Genomic DNA, 24,173 nt, shown 5'->3' on the forward strand with positions numbered 1-24,173 from the left:
ACTATCCCGTTTGGCTTCTCAGCTTTCCCATAACTTGTAAAAACAATTTCCTGCATTAAATTATTTCTGTTTTAAATACCAAAGTGGTTTCTGTTTTCATGCCTGGACTTTGACTGACAGAAAAGATAAAATTGTAGAATTTTCTTATAAACTAACAAAAAGGTAGAGGTAAGAAATATGAAAGAAAAGTAGGAGATTCAGAGGTCTAACAGAAGACTGATAGGAGTTCCAAAAGGATGGAACAGAGAAAACAGAGGGAAAGAAATCATCAAAGAAAGAATGCAAGAACATTTCCCAGGACTGAAGGACATGAGTTTCCAGATTGATGGGACCTACCAAGTACCCAATACAATGCATGAAAGCAGACCCGTACTAAGGCACATAATTGTGAATTTTCAATATATTGGGGGAAAATAGTCAAAACTTAAAAGCTTCCAGAAAAGAGGAAAAAAAGTGACCATAAAGTTTTGCAAATCAAAAAGAATTTAGACTTCTTCACAGCAACTGAAAATTAGAGGTAAATGTAGCAATGCCTTCAATTTCATACCCATATTGTCAATAAGTGGGAGGAAAGAATGAAGACATTCTAGATTTACAAAAATCTAAATGTTTCACTCTTTTTACACACTGGGGAAGCTAATAAGGGATGTGCACCACCAAAATGAGGGAGTAAACTATAAAATAGGAAGTACATAAACCCAGGAGATAAGAGATCCAATCCAAGAGAAAAGACAAAGGAATCCCTAGATGATGGTAAAGGAAGATTATCTACTCTGCATTAAGAGTAGGAAGCAACCAGTTAAGACTGTATGGCCAAGTTAAGAATGGTTTTTACATTTTTAAGTCATTGAAAAAAAATCAAAAGAATAGTATCTTGTGACACATGAAAATTATATGAAATTTAAATTTCCGTGTCCATAAATAAAGTTTTATTGCAATATAGCCACTGTACCACATTCCAGTGTCTATGGCCATTTCTGTGCTAGAACAGCAGAGGTGAGGAGCTTCAACAGAGACCATATAGCCTGCAAAGTCTAAAATAGTAACTATCTGGCCCTAACAGAAAGTTTGCTGACCCCTACACACAGGATAGGAACCATCACTTATACTGATGTGATCCACTGTGAGGATGGCAAATGGCCAAAACAGATTGGTAAGACCATAAAGAATATTTCTAACATAAATTGTTACACTAAAAGCCAGGTGTCCCTATTTAAAAGGCTTAAGTTCTTCTGAGAAGAAACAGTGATACTGATTACAAAAGAGATGAAAAGAATATCAGAGCGGTGGTCCCAAGCAGTTGATGTCAACTAGAATAAGCTGGTTAAGAAATTCCCTATGGCAAAAATGGCTGTGTATCTTTAAAGGCACTGAGAGTCAGTGCTCCAATGTAGTTTGGTATGCTGTGGTATAACTCCTTTCATTTTTTCCAAATCACTAATGCTTGCAGTACACATACCCATGCGTACCCATATAGTGATGAGACCCTCAGTATTTGGAAAAAGAAGGAAAATCAAGATGCAGAGTGGGAGGAAAGTCCGAGGGCATCAGAGCAAACACCTCCTGTACACCCTATGCTCAACTGTGTCGTCTGTGTTTAGTCAATTTGTTTCTACTGCCTGAGATGCACCCTCAGAATCCAGGATCATATCCTACACATCCTTCAGAAACCAACAGAAATCCTATCTTATCTGTGAAGTCAGTTCCTGCCTACTCTAGCTCACACTAAACTCTGTCTTCTTTGAGCAATTATAACACCACTTGTTTTGGTCCACAATCTCTTACTGTTACTTAAATGTTTCAACTTTCAAGGACATGAATCATGTTATACAATCCTGTAGTTCGAAGCACTACATACTTTGTCAAGGAGTCTCCCAAATACCTGCCGAATTGAACCCTTCCTCCCATGGCAAATGTTTTTCCACTTGCCAGTTTACTAAAACATTAAGTTCTTGAGGGCGGGGATTGTTTCTTTTGTTCACCGCTGCACCCTCAGGGCCTAGAACTGGGCCTGGCACATAACAGACACTGGACAAATATCTGAATGAGTGAATGAATGAAAGGTACTACTTACAGGGGTAAAATCAATAGGGAAGTAACAGGATGTCACTTCAAACAACTCCTCCACAAAGGGTCCTAAGGCAACAGAGAAAGAATGAAGACTTATAAGCCTCTCATCTGACAAGCCCCAACCAGCTAATTGAAGGCTACAAGGGTGTACCCAGGCTATAGTCTCTGGAGATGAGGTCATGGACGATGCGGAAGGCCACCAGAAGATTACGGGGATCCTTTTCCCCATCCATCACCTGGATGAAGCCAAAGGTGAAATCAGCTCCTAGGCCCTTCAGCTCTGCGGAGGAGAGAACAAGATCATTACTGTCCCGTGGGATAGAAAGCTGGGCTTTCTTCTGGCCTGTGTTCTCCCTCTGCTATCACTGACTTTCCTGCCTACCAGAGCAGGCCCTTTCTGTTTTCCTATTCCAAGAGAGTTCTCAGTGAAGAGAAGATGTGCAACAATACATAATTGTTACAGCGGTAAGAATTTAAAACATCAGCTCAAACTCCACTGTTTCTTTACTTTCCTGGGGAGTGAGTGGCTCCCAGTTTCCCTTTATCATCCTCTCAAAGTACTGGCTCTTCTATATCACCCCTGGGCTAAAATGAGTCCTGGTAACGGGGGGAAAAAAAGATGTGCTCACTTTTCAGATTTTCCAGAGAGCCCTGCCTCTTACCTTCTTCCCGGGTTCGCATGAAGTTGGTGATGATACTGTAGACTGTGTGTCGGTCCACCTGTGGCAGGGACTTGGTAGGAGAGACAGGAAGTAAGTAAAGAAAGTGCCCAAAGAATACCTCAGCTGACAAAACTACTTCCTGCTTCACAATCTCTAAGTGGACAGTGCTCTTTACACCAGTATAAGATGAACCTCAGAGGAAATGTAGAGAAAGGATACGGCTATTGCCCAGCAGTCCAGCAGTGGAACCGATAACCAAAACCTGTCTGCTGTATGTCTTACTTTAAGTGTAAGAGGACACAGGTCAGACATAATGGCATGCCTCGCTCTCCTTATACAGTAGCAAGGGATAGCATGTGAACATGGTCAAAGACCTGAAAGAGTTCAGAACTTAGAAGGCAGTTTTTTTTGCCATCTAATTCTAGTTATGTCAATGGCTGGGAGATAGAGGAGAATACCAAGGTGACTGTTATCACTCACCTGTACGTGGACCTCCTGGAAGATGGCTTTAAGCACGGAGACAGCCAGCCCTGGGGGCAGGGCCACACACAGGCTCTGGGGGAGAAGAGAAGTGTGAGCACAGAGGGAATTCTGGGAATTCTAGCACAGCCTTCAAGACACAAGCCTAAAACAGGGCTATTTAGCTACAGTGGGAATCACAACATCCAGGTTTGGGAAGAAGTGCTAACAGTGAGATACATGGTCCCTTTTCTCAAGTTGATTAGGTCTCTGCAGCTCCTTCCAGTTTGGCTTTGAATTCCAGTCCCCAAAGGATACTTTTACTCTACAAACTAAAAACAGAAGTGGAGCTGGCTGAGACTAGTTTACTCCCACATCTGGGCATCTGCTTTGAAGCACTTGAAGTCTCACCCTCTAAGGGGAAGGAGAGAATTCACTGGAAATAGGTTCCTGCAAACATGGTATGTAATACAAAAAAGAACTCACAAGTGCCCTCAAACCCTGCAGGACAGACGGGATCACAAGATGATGGTCCTTCAGCCGGTTCTCATAGAATAGGATCAAGTGTACCACTGCACAGACCAGAAATTCAGCCGTTAGTTTACACAGGCTGGAGGAGGGCCCACCGGCTTTGCTCCTTCCCAAAGTTTATAAGGGCTGTTCCTGCTTGGGCTTCACTACAAATTTTCTCCTTCACTGAGAGATATGTCCCAAGCCCTCCCATTTGAGGGTGACTTCCTTGATCTGTCAGGAAAATAGGTGAACATCTTTTATTATCCATTCTCACTAGGTCACAATCAAACCCATTCTCAAGCCGAGAACTGCCTTTCTACAGAACTTGGGTTGGCAAATTTTCTCAAAGGGCCAGACAGTAAATATTTTAGGCTTGTAGGACATAGTATCTCAAAACTACTCAACTGGGCCACTGTAACATAAAAGCAGCATACACAATAGGTAAATAAATGGGCATGGCTAGATGCTAATAAAGCTTTATAGAAGATAAATAAGTTGTTGGCTTTTTTCCTCAGGACTTCAAAACACTTTGATATTTCATTACTTTTCCACTCCATCTATGAAACACTACTTTGTCCATTTTACAAAGAGGGGAAGATATACTGAAAAATACTGTCTAAGGCTACATTTGAAATCCATGTGTCTTGTGTCTCAATTCTTATCTTCTCTGCCACATATACCAGTGAGGAATGAAGACCCTGAATTAAGAGTTCACAGATACCTTATGTCCTCCCTCCCTCCCTGTAAAGTTGGCTTGAATAGATCGAGGCCTTGGCTCAGCACTCCTACTAGCGATGCCAGTACCTTCCTTCTCCAGGAGCAAGGAGTGACACTGCAGTAGCACCTGTGACAAGAGCTGGATTCCTCGTGCTCGAGTTCGGGGTTCTGGATTCTCTAGAGAGGACCTGGGGTAAAGTAAGATAGAGACAGCCTGACATTACCCAGTTCAAACTTTTGAAGTAAATATTTTGCAATTAGTCACACTTACCCCCTGGGCATGGAAGCCAGCCCAGGAAGGTATTCTGGAGGTGCTTAGCATTACAGACAACACTAAGGCCAATCCCCAGATTGACCTGGCATCATTAGAGGCATACGTGACACCACAGCCAACAGAAGTGTCCATCTCCAGGCACTGACTGGGCATGGGGCTTACTCCTTCTCATACAACTGTGACATTCCTCTGAAACAGAGCTTAGCAGCTAACCACAGGGCTCAAGAGATGACTGGCAGCTGCAGCTTCTACCAAAACAGGAGGAGAATAAATATATCACTGTTAAAGCAACCACTGTAGTCTTAGGGACCATATCGTCTTTATAACTGGAAGACCATTATGGTCTTTATAATTGGAAGTTTACAAAGTAAGATGGTCAGAGTAAAGGTTTTAACTATTTAGCATTATTGATATGGGAGGACCTAGGCTGAAGCAACAAGGAGGTGATTTATTTTCAAAACAACTCACATTTAGACATACCAGAAGGAATCTAAGTAAATGCAGGAGGTAGAAGACTTCTGAAGGAGAACTGGCCAGGATACATGAATGAAACCTCAAGGTTAAGAGTATCTATAGCTAGGGGTAATGGGGTAAAAAGAAGCTCACTTTTGACAGAATCCTTAGGACAGGAACTTATAGAAAGGTAGAAGTAGAAAACTGTGCATTTAAAAATGGACCAAGGCACACAAATGCTCATAGCAGCATTATTCAGAATAGCCAAAATGTGGAAACAACTCAGATATCCCTCAACTGATGAATGGTTAAACAAAATGTGGTATACCCATATAACAGAATATTGTTCAGCAAGAAATGAAGTACTGATACATGCTACAACAGGGATGAACTTTGAAAACATTATGCTAAGTGAAAGAAGCCAATCACAAAGGTTACATATTACTGTGTAATTCCATTTATGTGAAATTTTCAGCACAGGCAAATCCACAGAGACAGAGTAGATTAGTGGTTGCCAGGGGCTAGGAAGAGAAAGGAATGGGGAGTGATTGCTAATGGGCGTGGGGTTTCTCTTTGGGGTGATGAAAATGTCTTAAAACTGACTGTGATAAGGGTCATACAAATCTGTGAAAACACACTTTAAAATGGTGAACTTTATGATACATAAATTGTATCTCGATAAAGCTGTTATTTAAAAAAAAATGGACCAAGGCCACAACATGAGGAGAAAGGCCAAAAGGTCTCTTATGTGGGAAAAATGCATAATAGTGACCTTACTCCCCCACCCTCTCCCCAATTTTCTAGTTTTTTCTGTTTTAGAAGACATGCTAGCCATGACAGTTAACAACCTTCTCTAATTTAAATGTCAATTTAAATGGTCTACCAAGTACGAAATATGAGGAAAGCAGACATTAGACTACAAGCATATAGTTCCTCTGGAGCTTGGAATATCTGGTGGTAACACTGGTCTTCCAGCTGTTTTTCCAAGCCTTTTCTTATAGTGGGGAACCTGGTGCAAGGTCAGCCTCTTGACCACTCCCCAGGCTGGGCTCACAGCAGGTCTGAGTCAGATGTAGGCTGACTAGAATCCTATTGGGGAGGGTGGGTCTAAAGAAGCAGAAGAGGAATCCCAGCTCTAATTAACTAACAGTTGATGGCTTTCAACCACCCATCTCAGCCTAAACCTGTGGGCTGACCCAGGAGCTAATGTGACCCATAGGCGGTGTTCCCAACACTTCCTTAGGGGCCTCAGTCAGGTGGCAAGAATCATTTTTCAGGAGAAACACTGGCTTAACCTGAGGTACTGATATGGGAGGGGGAGGAGGGTGTTGGGCTACAGTGGGAGAAATTCAGGACAAAATAACTTTTTCAGAGTGCAGCGCCAGGGCTGGAGGCTGGTATTCTAGAGCAGAGGCTCTTACCCAAGGGCTTCCACCACTTGTAACACCGTATAGCTTCCAGATTTCACATCTAAAGGAAAGAAGAAAAAGAAATCTGAAAAAACAAAAATAAAATTCCATCCCAGGGTTCAATGGCTCTAATTACCAATGTTTTTGCCTACCCTAGGTCTTACACCATGGGGCCCACTGTGCTTGCCAAGAGCCTCTCCTACATGAAAAGCATTTCTGTAACACTTCAAGTATGCAGCTCCAAGTATAAAAACTGAAAAGAAAGTCAATATATCATTTGCAGGTAACTGTTTATCTAGAAAATCCAAGAGAAATAAATGAAAAAAATCAAACAAAATAATTCATTAGGGTGGCTAGGTACAAAATTAATATGAAATTAAGAACTTTCACATACACACATACAATAGCCTGAAAATTTATATAAAGGAAAAAAGAGCCTATTTACAATAGCAACAAATAAAAATAAAAAAGAGAGAAAGAGAGAGAAAAATACCTAGATATAAACCTAACAAAAAATGTGAATATTTGGGGACTTCTCTGGTGGCTCAGTGGTTAAGAATTTGCCTGCCAATGCAGGGGACACAGGTTCAATCCCTGCTCCGGGAAGATCCCACATGCCGTGGAGCAACTGAACCCATGTGCCACAACTACTGAGCCTGCACTCTAGAGCCTGAGAGCCACAACTACTGAGCCCATGCGCCAAAACTACTGAAGCCCGTGCGCTCTATGGCCTGCGTGCCACACTACTGAGCCCACGTGCTGCAACTACTGTAGCCCACGCACCTAGAGCCTGTGCTCCACAACAAAAGAAGCCACCGCAATGAGAAGCCCACGCACTGCAACGAAGAGTAGCCCCTGCTCACTGCAACTACAGAAAACCTGCAAGCAGCAACAAAGACCCAACGCAGGCAAAAAAAAAAAAAAAAAATATATATATATATATATAAATGTGAATATCTGAATGGTGAAAACTTTGAAGAACCACTGAGAAAGTTACTGTGTTAAAAATAATACATAATTAGACAGGCAAATTCTGAAAAAGAGCAATGAGGGAGGGAGGGAAGGCAGTTCTTCCAGATAGTAAAAGATTGTTATAAAGTCACAGTAATTAAAATACCGTATAGTTTTTTGTTTTTGTTTTTGTTTTTTTTTGGCGGTACGCGGGCCTCTCACTGTTGTGGCCTCTCCCGTTGCAGAGCACAGGCTCTGGACGTGCAGGCTTAGCGGCCATGGCTCATGGGCCCAGCTGCTCCGCGGCATGTGGGATCTTCCCGGACCCGGGCACGAACCCGCGTCCCCTGCATTGGCAGGCGGACTCTTAACCACTGCGCCACCAGGGAAGCCCATAAAATACTGTATAGTTTTGAATATACTTTATGTTTTCCATAATAAAAGTAACCAGTGTAGTATGAGTTCATATTCAAAGAAATCAATGGTACAGAAATAGAATAGCAAATCCAGAAAGAGACACAAATACATGAGAATATGATTTTAAAAATCATATTTCAATTAATGAAAAACAGACTATTCAATAAATGGTGTTGGCATGATTGGGTAAATATTTGAAACAAACAAACAAACAAACAAACCAATGGCTCTGAATCTTTCACCAAAGTAAATATCAAATGGATTAAAGAAAAAAACACACAAGAACATTTCTAAGTATAACATAGTTATATTTAGCCATAAAAGAAAAGATTGGTTAAAATCAGCTACATTAAAAAAAAAAATTGGATTTTCTGCAAGGCAAAAACAAACATCATAAGACAAACTGGGAAAAAATATTTGCAATTCTTATAACAAAGGGCTATTTTACCAATATAAAAAGCACTTCTACAAGTCATTGAGAAAAAAGACCAACAACCAATTTTAAAAGATGCTCAACCATATTAACAGGAATGCAAATTCAACTCCCCAAAACGTTGGTTTTTAACATACTAGACTGGCAAAGATCAAACATTTTGTATCACGCTTTTTTTTGGTGATGGTGCGTGGAATTAAGGCACTCTTAAACACTGTAGGTGGAGTAAAAATTGGTACTGCCCTTTTATGGAGCACCCCCCCCCTTTTTTTGGCCGCGCCTGTGGGGCATGGAGGATTTTAACTGCTTGACTAGGGATCGAACCTGCGCCCCCTGCAGTGGAAGCGCGGAGTCTTAACCACTGGACCACCAGAGAAGTCCCTATATAAGGCAATTTGAAAACACTTTTTAAATTACAAATGTATGTAGGCTTTAATCCAGGGAATCTTCTCAGAATTTATCCTACATACTTGTAAAAGTGCAAAATAATGCATGTACAAGTTTTTTCATTTCAGAATGATTTATAATAGCAAATGACTGCAAACAACAAATGGCTGGGACATGGAAGCAACCTAAGTGTCCATCGACAGATGAATGGATAAAGATGTGGCACATATATACAATGGAATATTACTCAGCCATAGAAAGGAACGAAATTGGGTCATCTGTAGAGAGGAGGATGGACCTAGAGACTACAGAGTGAAGTAAGTCAGAAAGAGAAAAACAAATGTCATATATTGACGCATATATGTGGAATCTAGAAAAATGGTACAGATGAACCAGTTTGCAAGGTAGAAATAGAGACACAGATGTAGAGAACAAACCTATGGACACCAAGGGGGGAAAGTGGCGGGGAGGGTGGTGGTGGTGGTGGTGGTGGGATGAATTGGGAGATTGGGATTGACATGTATACACTAATATGTATAAAATAGATAACTAATAAGAACCTGCTGTATAAACAATACATAAATAAAATTTAAAAAAAAAAGAAACAAGTTAAATAAGTTATAGTACATCCATAATAGAATTCTCTGTAACTACTTAGGAAAAAAATTGAAAAAAGACTGAGGAACCTGTATATTTATACTGATAGTGGGAAAAGATTTAAAAGCAGAACATAAATAGAGTGTACATAAATAGTAAATAGTATGTGCATAGCATTGTTTTTAAAGGGAGGGAGAATTATTTCTATTTGTATTTATTTATATCTCTAGAAGATGAAAGGAATTAGTAACACTGGTTGTCTCTAAGGAGGGAGACGGGTAGCTGGGGGTTGAGAGGTAGACTTAAAAAAATGTTTTACACTTTGGAATAATTTTAGATTTAAAAAAAGGTTGTAAAGACAGTATAGAGTTCCTGTATACCCCTTGCCCAGTTTCCCTGAATGTTACCATCTTACATAGTACATCTGTCGAAACTAACAGAGATTAGCATTTGTATATTACTTTTAATTAAACTCTAGACTTTATTCAGATTTTACCAGTTTTTCCACTAATGTAATTTTCCTGTTTCAGGATCCAATTAAGGATACCACATTGCAACTAGCCATCATGAATCCTTAGTCTCCTCTAGTCTGTGAAAGTTTCTCAGTCTTCCTTGCTTTTCATGACCTTGATTTTAAAAGAATTACTTTATTGAATGTCCCTTGATATGGGTTTCTTTGATGTTTTCCTCATGTTTAGCCTGGGGTTATGGATTTGGAGAAAGAATAGCATAGAGGTGAAGTGCCTTTCTCATCACATCATATCATAGGTACAGTATATCAACATGACTTATCACTGGTGATTTTAACTTTGATCACTTGGTTAAGGTAGTGTCAGCAGGTCTCTGCACCATACATACTATTTTTTCTTTTCCCACACTCTTTCCTTTGGAAGGGAGTCACTAAGTCCAGTCCACAGTTAAGGGGAAACGGGAGATTAAGCTTCATTTCCTAGAAGGAGAGTATTTATCTATGTTATTTGGAGTTATTCTAAGGAAGATTCATCTCTTTTCTTCATTTATTCAGTTGTTTACATCAGCATAAGCTCATGTATATTTATTTTATTCCTTGGGTTATAATCCAATACTAGGTGTTTTTTTGGTTTTTTTTGCGGTGCGCGGGCCTCTCACTGTTGTGGCCTCTCCCATTGCGGAGCACAGGCTCCGGACGCGCAGGCTCAGCGGCCATGGCTCACGGGCCTACCCGCTCTGCGGCATGTGGGATCTTCCCGGACCAGGGCGCGAACCCGTGTCCCCTGCATCGGCAGGCGGACTCTCAACCACTGCGCCACCAGGGAAGCCCCAATACTAGGTTATTTTCTTGCTCAAATTTTCTATCTTTGGCCATGGGGAGCTTTTTTAGGTTGGCACCAGTGTCCCTTTGACATGCCCCATCCTTTTATTTTTTTAAGTGCTTTCTTACTTTCTGGCACTACAAAATACTACAGGGTCATCTTGTAACTTCCCTGCCCCAACCCATGAATCAGCCTTTTCTCCAAGAAGCCCTGGTTCCTTTTATTGGAGAATGGTATTAAAAACCAAGATCTGGGTGTAACTGTGCTCATTGCTATTGGGGTGTCACTGCCTCTAGGCCCTCCTCAGCAGAGAGAGCTGGGAAATATATGTACGTATTCTAACCCACGTATACACACATATTATCATTATGTCTGTATCTACCCATATATATTAAACTAAACATAAGGTCATATTAGTCTCCTCTCTAATCTAGTGCCACAGGGTTCATTCTAGCCTTCCCCCTTGCTTATTTGTAATTTATTTCTCTGACAGTGAGAAACCTGGTTCCCATTATCTATTATACCATTTATTATTCTTTTCAACACTAGTGTAGCTAATAAACTACTTTCAGAATTGTCAGCCTCTGTGAGAAACAAATTTATAAGCAGAGTACAGTATTTATGTACAGTTTTGTCTTTAGCCTTATAGTCTCCAGACAAAATACTGTTTTCCAAAGTCACTTAGATCAGCTTTTCCCCCCACCCCCTTTAGCAAGGATATATCATACACTAGTAATATAGTAAATTCATTTGTCACAGTCTGCATGCCATCTTGGGATGGAAGGGAGACTTCTCACTGTGTATCCTTTTGCACCTTTTGAATGTTGCACCATGTGAGTGTATTACTTATTTTTGAAAATGCAATTTTAACAGCACAATGGTAATTCACATAGATCTAACAGAATCATCGTGGGATAAATTTTCAAAGGAGAAACAAAGAGCAAAGGTTAGCCATCTTCCTAAGCGTTTGATTAACGTAGAGGAGTTTTAGCTCAATAAGGTGTGGCAATCAGGGAATTACTTTCGCAGCCTGTTCTGGGTCCCCAACCCACCTACTTCTAAATGCAAGACCTAATTAGTCGGCTCTCGACAACACCAGACTTTGGCTAGGTGAAAAACAGGCTTGAGAAAACTCCTAAACTTCCAGTCCCCCTTAAGTCTGTAGTCTCTGAACAATAGCTGTGAACTGAGCTGAGGCGCAATCTGGTACTAGAGTAAGAAGTCCGATCTGACTGAGGAAGGGAGTGCTCTAGTTGGGATTCATAGCTCGTGACTGGCACCAATTTAGACATCAGGCACTCTTAGCCTTACTCGTGCCAGGATGTGGAAGGCCCAGTGCTGCCCCTGCTCCTGAGAAAGAGCCAAAGGGAAAAATGCGCAAGCTGTGGGGTGGGGGAAGGGGCAGCAGCTAGACTAAAAGGACAAACCAAGGCACTGACAGTTGTTCTACACCCAATTCCTTAACGTCAGTACTTAAGAGAGATACCCATTTCTGGGTTACAAAGTTGCACCATTTGGGAGGGTGGAAAAGGGTACTTTTCTGGAACCTCCTGGACAGAACCCAGGAAACTCTGCTGAAAAACCCATCTAAAAAATAATTTCAGTAGCGGCCACAAGGGTGTTAGCACATAGGAAGCCATAGGGGACTGATAACTGTTACTGAACTGAACCATCCTTCTTCAGCAACACCATCAAAGTCCTCTGTGTATGCTGGGCTAGGGACTCTCTTTGGAAGTACCTCAAGTGCTGTTAAGACAAAATACCTGACTATTAGGCCTCACTCAGTCACCTCTAATTTTTTCATTAAAAAAAAAATTGAGGTATAATTTACATACAGTGGAATGCACAGTGAACATATAATTTGATTAGTTTTAACAAAAGTATACCCAGAGTAACCAACACCCCAATCAAGATATAGAATATTTCTACCACCAGAGAAAGTTTCCCTCACACTCTCTACTAGTCAATCTCACTGATATAGGTTGCCTCAAATCTTATAAATGAAAAAGAGTTCTTCAGCATTCAGTATACATCATTATGAAACTGGCTGTTTTACAATTACAAAGAAACATCCATTTGCATGTGATTTCTTGAATCCCAGTATATGGGTGAATTCTCCTGGCAAAGCCCTTTAGTCTTCATACTTTCACAAAGAATCCATCTTGAATTAATGCAGCACAAACATAAAAGTGAAGTACAAAAGTCATACAAAATTAGGAAAAAATGAAGAAATAATAAAGCTATTGCAACAGTAAATAAGAGTAAGGAAAATGGCAAATAAGGTGGCAAAGAACTAGAATCAGTATTTTGAAGATGTTTTCACAAAGGTAACTAAATCTAACATCTTATTCTAGTTCTGTTGAGCCTATCTTAGAACGTCTTTCAAATTTTCATCTTTTCCTTTTCATCCCTTATAACCAGACTATACAGGGACAGCTGTCAAAATAGCCTTCAACTTTTTAGTGTAATGAAAAGGTTCTGTAACTTTTAGATAGTGGTGGTAGTTGTAGAACATTGTGAATATACTAAAAGCCACTTATTTGTACACTTAAAATGGTTACAGTGGTGAATTTTATCTCAATTAAAAAAAAAAGCCTTCTGATCAATCCCTAATCTATCTAAAATGCACAATTACTTCCCTGCTCACCAATCTCCCTTTGCCCCTCATTGCCTAAGACCTGACTCCTTGGCTTGATGTCATTCACGATTTAGCCCTCAACCCCCTCCAGCCTCACCTTTGATCATAACTCCTATCATTCAGTCACATGAAATCTCAACATGTCAAGCTCTTCCATATCCTTAAGCCTGGAAACACATTCCCTTGGTTTGGAATGCCTCTTTCCTGCCCTTGTCAGTCTGAGGAACTTCAACTCCTCAAGACCCAGCTCAAATGGCAACTCTTCTGTGAAGCCTTCCTTGATTCCCAAAACAGAATTACTCCCTCTTACACGTTCCTTGAATCATTCTTTAAAAAAACTGTCATGTACGTTTGGTTTCATTTATCCATTCAACATTTATTGAATAGCTATTATAAATCAATTACTGTGTTAGGACTGGAGAGAGAAATATAGACAGGGAGCTTTTAAGGAGCCCAGTCTGTTGGGGCAGAAAGACACTTAAAACAATCAAAGAACAACAAGTTCAGTGTTACCACAGTGATATAAACAGAGCCTGGGGTAACATAGGAAAGGAGTAAAATTCTTGGGTGTATGGGACCGTCCATCACTAACTTTAAGTGATTAGTTCTCTTAACAATAAAAGTTCTTCCAAATGAAAAATACCTGGAAGTACTGTTAATTATGCACTTGGACTCTAGGGATGAAAGAAGCTAATAAAAAGTTAATTTTCCTAGGGGTAGTCTCACTGGCATAAGAAAAATAAATGTAAGTTCCTTTCCCTATATAGGTTGGCTAAGTTTTTCCAATGTGTCCAAGATTTGTTCTCTAAAAATGGACCTACTAGCACCTGCTAAATACCCACTCTTTCCTCAGCAGGGCACCAGTCCGTGTGGGGCACTGAGGAGTCGTCAAAGGAGTATTTATATGAGCACTGACATAGAAGGCACAATCAGACCTCTGTCTGATGGAGTTGCAGCCTCTTGAGAATCTGGAGTAGCAGCCAAGGGGGAAGGGGAGAGGGGGGAGGATGTGAAGGAACAGGAGAGAGAAAATTCCCAATCAGGACTCAGTTCCAATCAAGCTCTCAAAATGCCCTTTCTGCTGAGAATGCCACAGACATTTCTCAGAACTATATTTTACTTTTCTTTAACAGTTTTCTGGTTTCAAGAATAGTGGTCTCCTCATGGAATTACAAATGTAGGAAAATACAATAAAGACTGAAATGAAGGCAAATCCAAATAACCAAGAGGAAGAAAATTTATATCCATCACCTATAAATCCAACATGTTCAAAATCAGCTCCCTTCCCAATTTTTGGACATAGTACTTTTCTTTTGCTCATCTTCAGGCTCAAAAGCTTGAGGTCATCTTAGAGTCCTCCCTCTCCTCCAAGCCCTATAACTAATTAGCCCTCAAATTCCAGATTCTTCCTTCAGCATCTTTTATTCCATTCATTTATACCACCTACTTATGCTAGTCTCCAGGAGACTATGGTGGTAGAAACAGGCAGGTAGGATGCAGAGATGTATACAGAAGTAGCTACTAAACAGTCTGCAAGTAAGTATGAGTGGTTGAGAAATAAGTACCACAAAGATTCTGAACTGTGAGATGATGTCTGGCTGGAGTAATCAGGAGACACTTGGGGGCAGGCAGTGAGCACTCAAACTGGGCCTTTAATCCCAGGCCTAACTTTAATTAGATGGAGCCAATGGAGGGATCTGGGAAGCAAAGCAATCAGGGGAACAGCAAATCAACTGGCTGCCTGGAACTAAAGATCCAGGAGGGGAGTGGTAGCCATTGAATGCCTGGCTGAGCAGCCTTTAACCCTTAGGCTGCCAGGTCATTTCTCTTCCATCATTTGCACCTTTACATCTGACACCTACTCTCATCAGGAACCCAGGTGCAAAACAAAGTTGGTGGTAGCTGCCTTTGTGATCACAGGACGTTCCTTCTGCAGTTACAATTTGTAGGAGAGGATGCGGCTATGAGTGGCCGAATAGAAAGCTGGTCCCTTCAGCACTAACAAAGCTTGATTTAGGCTGGAGGATTAGAAAGCACATCTTATTCTGGGGATGCTTTAAAACTCTGTCAGCCTTCAACAACCCTAACTAAGGCTGTGATCTAAGACTGAGAATACCGATTTAATCCTTCTCAAATTCATCTTCACTATATGACTCCCTTGCTCAAGGATCTACATTGATCCCAATTACCTACAATAGGTCATTTAAATCCCTCTGTTTAGAATCCAAGGTTAGGCATCATCCAACCCCACCAAACCTTTTCAACCTTATCTGTTACTACCCCTCTGTTAGTTATCTGTTATTACCAACCTCCTTTCCTAATCAGGAGAGCTAAATTACAACAGGGCTAGTGTTACAGTCTTAGCTGAGCTAAATTTAAACTAGACAACAGTTTAGGCCACTTTCTTTTTCAAAAAATATAAATTCTACAAAAATATTTATAAGAACTTGGCGGTCTTTATTCATGCTGACTTCTCAAGTGTGTTCTGAATTTGAAGAACCCTAAATTACTGTGTTCATAATGTATAAATGTGAAAAAAGTTACAAATAACACTTTTTATAGTAATGTTCTTTATCTTGATAGTGGGTAGGTATAAGCATTTTTCAAAATCAGTGAATGTATGCTTAAGATTTGTACACTTCATTGAATACAAATTTTACACCAAAATTTGTATTAAACTATAAACAAACCCTAGTCAATGACATACATACCAAAGCAGTTAGAGGGAAGTGTACTGCTATCTGCAATTTAAATGACAGATAGATACATGATAAAGCAAATTATATTAAAATGTTAATGGTAGAATCTAGGTGGTGGGTGTATGTGTGTTTTTCTTATGAAAAAATTACTTAGACTTTGCTGTATGTTTGAAAATTTTCATAATAAAACATGGGGGAAAATGACATTGATAATACACTGTCGTTGTTAATCATAAGCACTGACGACACACTATACTGCACAAAGCTGTAAGAAGTTAACTTAGTGGAAAGGCTACATCAGGCATTTATTTGCTCCTTGATGCTTCCATGTCACCCTGCACATACCTCTTACAGCCCTTTTCATGGTGTACTATCCGTTTGCATGGCAGTCTCTCCCACTATATTATAAGTCCCTGGCAGGCACAGATCTAGCGTAATTTGTATTTATATCCCTATTACTTTGCATCGTGTTTCAAGAATAATGTGTTCAATAATGGTGGAAGGATTAAATTCAATTGAAATATTGCTAAGGATCAAAGTATTATACTTCTGGCAGATTCACATTATTCATTTCTCACATATTCTAATAGTGAATATGTTCAATTTTCAAGAGAAATGTATCCTTTACTTCTCCCCAAACACGCAAAATTTCCAAAAATAGAGACAAAAAGCATCTGTGCTGACAAGATTATTTTGCATTCTATTACTTAAACACAAGGTCTGAAGGCCTCCTAACATTCAATAACTTTTTAGATTTTTTTTTCTAAAAGAGTGAAAAGTCTCAGAATTCCAATGAAATCTGTAATTTGTTTTATTCAAATCTTAGATAAGCTGTCAGAGCTAAGAGATCCCTAAACTGATCAAAAGCAGGAAAGTGGAGTTCTGGGGAAAAGATAAAAACAAACTCCACGTTAAAAAGTCACAAAGCAAATTAATCAAGAACTTTACCAAGAAACGGAGGGAAAACCTTAAGGAAGATACGCAGAACTTCTCAAACTCCCTCTAGACTGGTTTCTCTCCTCCTCTCTCCAACTACAGCCAGTCAGATATCCGGCCGCCCGGCCACTCCCAGCATGCCACGCGACTGGAGCTGATGCCGCTGAAGATGCTTCTTGTCACGTCAACTTCCTAGAAACAACGGGCTTTTGCGGCGTGAGCCCGTGATTCTGAACTGCAGGAACTGGGTCCGAGTCCCAGCTCCCCCACCGGCCTGATCTGAGAGTCTCTTGCCCTCGCTGGGCCTGTTTCCTCATCTGTGAAATGGTAATTAATCTCCTAACCCCGGCCGGCGCACAGAATGTCTATAAACCGAGACAAGGCGCGTAAGGGCGCTTTAAGGAAGACTGCAAGCGACTCGCAATTTGTTATGGCTCTTAAGCACGCGGTGCTCACAACCAGCCCCGGACTAATCTCTCGAAGTCACCGCTGTCCCTCACTCCCTTCCCTCCCGGCGCCTGTGCTGAGGCCGCTCCCTCCTGGAGGCCCCCAAGCGGAAGCCGTGCGGCGCCGTCGGCCGTACCTGCAGCCACTTGGTCAGCGGGGCCCTCCTGCTGACCCATGACGAAGTCTTGCACGAGGCCCCACAGCGCGCCCGTAGGCGCCACCGCCTCTAGAGCGGCGGCGGCGGCGGCGGCGGCCATGACGCGAACTGGAAACCGTGGGAGGGGAAGTGGGAGGTGGCACGGGACGGGCCTCTCCGCGCACGCGCCTCCTGAGCCAATTGCGTGGCGAAAGATGAGGGGGCGGGGCGCTCTCTGGATTACGTGCCTGCCGGCTCCAGGCCCGGCAGTTCCAGGGAGGGATGGGACGGTCCCTCCCCAAGGGGTGGGGCCTGGAGTCGGGGCGGTGGCTCAGGGAGGGAGGGCGGCTGATGGGCACGCAGCCGGGGGCCTTTGAGGGCGAATAATTCCCAGCCCAGCTCCCTGGGAGACGGGCGGTGGGGCGGGCACCTGGCTGGGTGGGGCCGAGGGGCGGTACGCACCCTGGGGGAAGCCAATGAGAAAACAAGGCCAGCCCAAGGGGGCGGTGTCGTCGGTCACATGCGCACCTGGGGGGGCGGTGCCGCCGGCGCGGGCACCGAGAGCGGATGGCAGGGAGCGGGGCCGGGCTGGGGCGGGGTTAGGCAGGTGAGTGACAGGCTCCGGGGGGCCGGCCCCAGCTGGGAGCCCCGAGCGAACCGGGAGTAGCTGCGGCGGTGCCCGCCCCCTCTCTCCGCCCCTCCAGCGGAGCTGGTCTCCGGCCGGGCACCGTCGCGGGCCCCCCTGGCCCGGCCACCTGGGACTGTGCTGGGTAGTCGGCCACTTCCCTCTCTCCCCTCGCCCGCAAAGTTTGTGGCGAAGCCGGTGCAGGGGTAGAGCACGCCCCCGGGGGAGATTGGGGAGCGCCGGATGCCGGGCGGCAGGAGCCGTTGACCCGGGACGCCGCCGTTCCGGGGCAGGAGCGCGGAGCAGCCGACCACCCTGCCGCCTCCGGTGCATGGGGCCCGGCTGAGGAGCCAGCATGGGCAACTGCGTGGGGAGACAGCGCCGGGAGAGGCCGACCGCCCCAGGACACCCCCGCAAGCGAGCAGGTAACGACAGGGAAGGGAGCAGGGTCGTCGGCGCCCCGCCAGTTGTCCTCCTTCTTGCCCGAGACTTGGGCTTCCCGAGCGACCTCCCACGGCTCCTGGCGCCTGGGTTTCCCCGATGGCTGCTCCGGAGCCAGACGGGGTCCCCCTGCCCAGCCCCGCGGGCCGGGGGAGCCGAGTTGGGGCAACCGCGAGCGCTGACCCGGCTGCCAGCCCAACTCGCTCCAACTGGGAAGCTCCGGGTGGGGGTGGGGGCGGGGGCAGGAAATGTTTGCAGACCGCAGCTGGGCCGGCGGCGGGGAGGAGAGCCCCGGGCGGGGGCGCCGCTGGCCCGTCGGCGGTACCGGGGTCGGACGCCCGCCCGTCGGGGCACGGCGCGGGCGGCCAGGCGTCCCCAGAACTCGGAGCGAGCGAAACGAGAACAGTCGCTCCTTCCAAAGACTGTCATTATCGGGCTGCAGATCGTGTCTGCCGGAATCCGACTTGCAAAAGCAGCGCAGGACTCTGGGAAAGAAATCTTTATTTTTCCCGCAGGGCTTTTTAGAGCCTCCCGGTCGTCTGAGAGTCTAGGAAAGGTGGGGTGCGGGGTGGGAATCGCACTCGGGTTGTTGGGATCATTCCCAGCCTTGGGAATGGGATCTGCTCCCTGGTGATCCGCGAGGGCCGGCAGCTCCTTCTCACTTTCTGGGTACACTCCTCCTATCCTGGCGCTTCGCCTGGGTAAGAGGTCTGGCGGTCGTTTCCCCGGGTCTTGTACTCACTTCACTTCCTTCTCTGAGGGTGTTGCGAGGGCCTTCTGAGAATGATAAAATCGCAGACTTTAGAGCTGAAAGAGACCTTCGAAACTTGTCTAGAGTCCAGATAGACCTACCTCCTCTTGTCTATGAAAAGCCCAGCTCCAGAGAGGTTGAGCAGCTTGTCCCCAGCCACACAGCTAGTCAGTAGTACAGCTGGGGCTAGAATGCAGTCTGCTGTTCCACTCAATTGCCACATATCCCTTTATGTAAGAGGAGCCACAGGCAGAGTTGTTAATGAAGTAGAAACTCTAGTTGGAGTTTCCTGTCTCCTTTGACACCGAAGGTTTGTGTTGCTTGAGTTCCGGAAACTGGGACGGAAGATGAGGGGAAACATGGGGGAAGCAGGGAAGGATGTCTGTGTGGTGGACAGGATGACTTGTGCAAGAAGCAACACGTGTTTATAGGGAGGACGATGTAAAATTTAGCGTTGAAGTCCTCTTGTCTGAGGGCAACCCTGGCCATTCTTCTGACTGAGGAAAGTTGATTCTCAAATACAAAGGCTTTCTTCCTTTCATTCATTCACTTATTCAACAAATACTTATTATTTATGTGCTCAGCCCACATAGTTGATTTGTAGCATTTTTTATTGTTGACAACCCTCTCCCATTTGAAACTCCAACACCTCCCCCAACTTTTCCCTCCTTGGCATTGTTTTTTTCTCTGATCACTCCCGCCCGCCATTACCTCCTAGTGTGGGACGCCCATGGTTCAGTCTGACATTCCGTTTGTTTCTCTCATCGTGCTCCCTCCCAGAGGAATCTTACTCAGCCCCCCAACTCGTCCGTTGGGAAGGCCCCTATGCTGTATCTTCAACTATTGTCTCTCCAACCCCAGACTCATATATCTAAATGCCCACTAGACACAGATGTAGTTAACCTTAGGTTCAACAGTTCTAAAACCAGCTCTGCATCTCTCCTCCTCAACTAGCTTCCCTTTACTCTTCCGTTCTTCCAGCTGCCTAAATTTATACTTTGAAGAATTCTCTCTGCTGTCTTTGTCTCCATGTCCTGGAGGAGTCATTCTCTGGGCCGTGCTGGTTCTTCCTTCAGCAGGTCTTACAAACCTGCCCCTTGTCACCTCAAGGCCACCTCATCTCCCAGACTGAAGTTAGTTCCCCACCAAAGGCAAATACATCTTCAGTTATTCATCCAGTGCCTGCACATGGTAGTGTCCCAGAAGGCATTTGTTAAATTAACCTGTTCTGAACCCTGTAAGTTCTAGGTTCAGAAATCTTTCTGCCCCTCCCACTCCTACAAGAACTTTAACTTTCAAGGCTGTTCAAGTCTGGTCCAGTCCTACCTTTTAAGGCGTGATTTCTTTCTCTTCTTTGACATTAATGTCACCCGTGTTTGCTCATGCCCTTTCCCCCTTCTTATCAAGAGCCTTTCTTCTCTTCAAGGTCCACCTCAAATCCCTTATCTTTCTGGAAGCACCTTGCCTGACAAGTCCCCCCCACCCCCCAGCAAACATGATTGCTCTTTGTGAGAACTCCTGCAGTCCCATTATACCACTTACTTAACAATTAATTATCTACTCCATATTATTAGTCATTTCTTTGATGTTACAGTCATATCAGCAACTGCACTGCAAGCCTTGAAGACCTTGTGTGAGTGTGTGTGTGTGTATGTGTGTGTTTGTGTGTGTGTGTCTGTCTCTCTGTCTCACTCATTCATATAGTCATACACACACACACACACACTAGGCGCTTATCACAATGATTTGTACAGAGGAAGGACTCAATATTTGTTGATTTTAGAAGGCTTACACGGGAATTCCCTGGCAGTCCAGTGATTAGGACTTGGCTCTTTCCCTGCCGTGGCCTGGGTTCAGTCCCTGTTGGGGAACTAAGATTCCACAAGCCATGTGGCGCAGCCAAAAAAAAAAAAAAAATTAAAAATAAATTAAATAAATAAATAAAATTTTCACCTAAATGTTTTACTGAGGTATTTATCTGCATTTAAAAAAAAATCTGTTAGTGTATCTTTATTTCACTTCTGTGGGTCCTACTATGAATAGCTTTATTCATACAGTCCAAAGCCAAGGGGAACTCTGGAGGATGACAAGTTTGGTATAAGGGACGGACTCTCTCTTTTTTTTCCTTTTAAGTAATTTATTTATTTATTTATTTTTGGCTGTGTTGGGTCTTCGTGGCTGCACGCGGGCTTTCTCTGGTTGCAGTGAGTGGGGGCTGCTCTTCGTTGCAGTGCACAGGCTTCTCATTGCGGTGGCTTCTCTTGTTGCGGAGCACAGGCTCTAGGCACACGGGCTTCAGTAGTTGCAGCACGCAGGCTCAGTAGTTGTGTCTCACGGGCTCTAGAGCACAGGCTTAGTATTTGTGGCACTCGGGCTTAGTTGCTCCACGACATGTGGGATCTTCCTGGACCAGGGCTCGAACCCATGTCCCCTGCATTGGCAGACGGATTCTTAACCACTGCGCCACCAGGGAAGCCCGGGACGGACTCTTTCTTAACTTCACAGCGTGCACCTGGCATTCCTGTGACATCTGCAGTTTACCCTTTGACAAGGACATAGTTTCATGTTGTAAGACTAATGCCTAAAACTCCCCCTGCCTCCCACCATAACTCTTATCTTTCCTTCGCCACTGCCGTAGTGGGAAGAAACCCTCAACAGAGAGCTAAAACCTGACTTCTAGGTCTAGGCCTGCAGCTGGGTAACCCTGGGCAAGTCATTAACCCTCTCTGGGTCACACTTGCAATATCTCAGAAAGGGAGGGGGCTATACCAGATCATTAGAGCTGTTTTTACCATCTTCACAAAGGCAGCTGTTCTACACTGGAAAGTTAATGAGCTGAAATCTTATGCATTCTTATGTCACTCTTTGGCCTTTGTTCTGTCTTCCTAGTCACTTGATGGGTGAAGCAGAGACACAAGGCCTACCGGTCAGGGAGTCTTCCAAGAGCTAGAAGGATTAGGCGGTACTCTCATCTCATCAAGATTTGTAGTTGTCACTCTTTTTTTTTAACCTATTACTCTTAATACATTCTCAGTAGGTCTGAGTTCTCCCCTTCAGGTGCTGGGTGGTCTTTGCATGCTCCAGAGAATACGTGGGGAATTACTCCTTTGGGGGGCTCCCACCAACCCATGCATATACCCTGGATAGATCTGATATCTCTGCCCATGAAGTGGGTGAGGCAGCCCCTCCCAGGCCCATCCCGGGGAGAAATAGAGGTGGTAGAACAGGCAGGTGTCTTGCCCAGTTCCACCCTTTGAGAATGTGGCAGGGCTGAAACCCAACTATCTGTGATGTGCCAAGCATATCCACTTACGTTCTGGAATCTCAAGCTCGGGGTGGACAGACCCAGGGCCCTGTTTTGGGCTGGCTGGGCTTGGCTCTGTGGTTGCAAGAGAGCCTACTTCTCATTGTGTGGGCTGCTGTGGCTATTCTTGAGGGAGTAATTGGGCAACTTCTCCATTTGCTCAGTAAATATTTACTGAGTGCCAGGCACGTTGCTGGCTGTGAACAGACAGAGGGTCCTTAGCCACATGGAGCTTATAGTTTTGGGGGGCGCAGACAGTAAACATACAAAGTGTGTGTGATCATACATAGAAATTCTGTATGATAATACATACAATTTTGTATTATTATATATGCTGGTGACTCCCACATGTATAATTTCAGCCCAGTTTCTCCAACTCCAGCCTTGTATATTTTGCTGCCTGCTCAACACACCTAATGTCTAAAAGGCTTCTCAGTTTAACATTTCCAAAACAGAAGGAAGGCCCACCCCACCCCCTGTCCTCCCAAAGTCAGCCAATGGTGATTTCATCCTTCCAGTTGCTCAGGCCCCCAAAACTCTAATATCATCCCTGACTCCTCCCTTTTAATCCCACCTCCACTTAATCAATAGATCCTGTTGTCTTTGCCTTAAATGTATCCAGAACCTGACTCTCACCATCTTCACCACTTTCACCCTGGTTTAAGCTACCACTGGCCTTTTAACTGACCTTCCTGCTTCCTCCCTTGTCTCCCGACAGACTATTTTCATCACAGCAGCCAGAGAGATGCTGTAAACTGTAAGTCAGACTTTGTTACTCCTTTGCTCCCCGTCTCATTCAGAGTCCTTGTGTTGGCCTACAAGACACGATAGGATTTTCAACACCTTGCCTTTCCTCAGCCATCTCTTGTTCTTCATCCCCTGTTCCACCCCCTAAAATCTGAATGGGTCCCTCTCTCTCCTCCTCCAAGGCTCCTCCCTTCTTGTCAGTCAAGGCCTCCCAGGCCATCTTTTTTTTTTTTTTTTTTTGCGGTACGCGGGCCTCTCACTGTTGTGGCCTCTCCCGTTGTGGAGCACAGGCTCCGGACGCGCAGGCTCAGCGGCCATGGCTCACGGGCCCAGCCGCTCTGCGGCACGTGGGATCTTCCCGGACCGGGGCACGAACCCGTGTCCCTTGCATCGGCAGGGGGACTCTCAACCACTGCGCCACCAGGCCATCCTTTTTAAAACTGATCCCCTTCCTTCCATTACCTGCTCTCAGCATTATCTACCACCTTTTCCCTATTTTATTTTTCTCCCTGGCACTCACCATCACCTGACATTGGCTATCTCCCCTACTACGTGTGACCTGAGATTTTTATTTGTTCGTTCCATGGCACCTAGAGCAGCACCTGGCATGTAGTAGGTGCATAATAAATATTTGTGGATGAAGCTAGTGTGTAGAACAGAGTGGGCACAGTCTGTAGAAGAGCAGGAATGAGCAGCCCTGATTGCTGTCTCATCTTAGGTGGGTGGATGTATCCTAATGGACGGATTTAACTGCAACCTCAAAGTGGTGTTCTGTTCCTAGGACTGGCTTCTCTCTCACCCCAGGCCTGGGTAAG

General features: G+C 44.3%; 2 protein-coding genes across 3 annotated transcripts in view; one reads left to right on the forward strand and one right to left on the reverse strand.

Annotated features, from left to right (window-relative positions):
* MMS19 (MMS19 cytosolic iron-sulfur assembly component) overlaps nt 1-17,633 on the reverse strand; it is a 32,145-nt gene extending 14,512 nt beyond the window's left edge. Inside the window, exons 1-8 of the mRNA XM_022569154.3 lie at nt 17,491-17,633; nt 6,570-6,618; nt 4,509-4,609; nt 3,678-3,763; nt 3,213-3,287; nt 2,733-2,802; nt 2,222-2,350; nt 2,075-2,136 (exon numbers count right to left, since the gene is read on the reverse strand). Of these exons, the coding sequence (XP_022424862.1) occupies nt 2,075-2,136; nt 2,222-2,350; nt 2,733-2,802; nt 3,213-3,287; nt 3,678-3,763; nt 4,509-4,609; nt 6,570-6,618; nt 17,491-17,611 (693 nt within the window). The 5' untranslated portion in view covers nt 17,612-17,633. The remainder of the gene's footprint in view (nt 1-2,074; nt 2,137-2,221; nt 2,351-2,732; nt 2,803-3,212; nt 3,288-3,677; nt 3,764-4,508; nt 4,610-6,569; nt 6,619-17,490) is intronic.
* Nucleotides 17,634-18,103: 470 nt separating this feature from the next.
* UBTD1 (ubiquitin domain containing 1) overlaps nt 18,104-24,173 on the forward strand; it is a 52,312-nt gene continuing 46,242 nt past the window's right edge. Inside the window, exons 1-2 of one of the 2 annotated variants that reach the window (XM_089897980.1) lie at nt 18,105-18,540; nt 23,330-23,368. Coding sequence is in view for 1 of the 2 variants with exons in the window: in XM_022569153.3 (XP_022424861.1) it covers nt 18,471-18,540 (70 nt within the window). In the remaining variant the exon portion in view is untranslated. Of the gene's footprint in view, nt 18,541-23,329; nt 23,369-24,173 lie in introns of both variants that reach the window. The other variant, XM_022569153.3, reaches the window with a different exon arrangement.

Source organism: Delphinapterus leucas, chromosome 16 (genome assembly GCF_059928025.1).
Source record: "Delphinapterus leucas isolate spDelLeu-1000000601 "Yukka" chromosome 16, BTC_Dleu_Yukka2, whole genome shotgun sequence".
Classification (NCBI taxonomy): domain Eukaryota; kingdom Metazoa; phylum Chordata; class Mammalia; order Artiodactyla; family Monodontidae; genus Delphinapterus; species Delphinapterus leucas.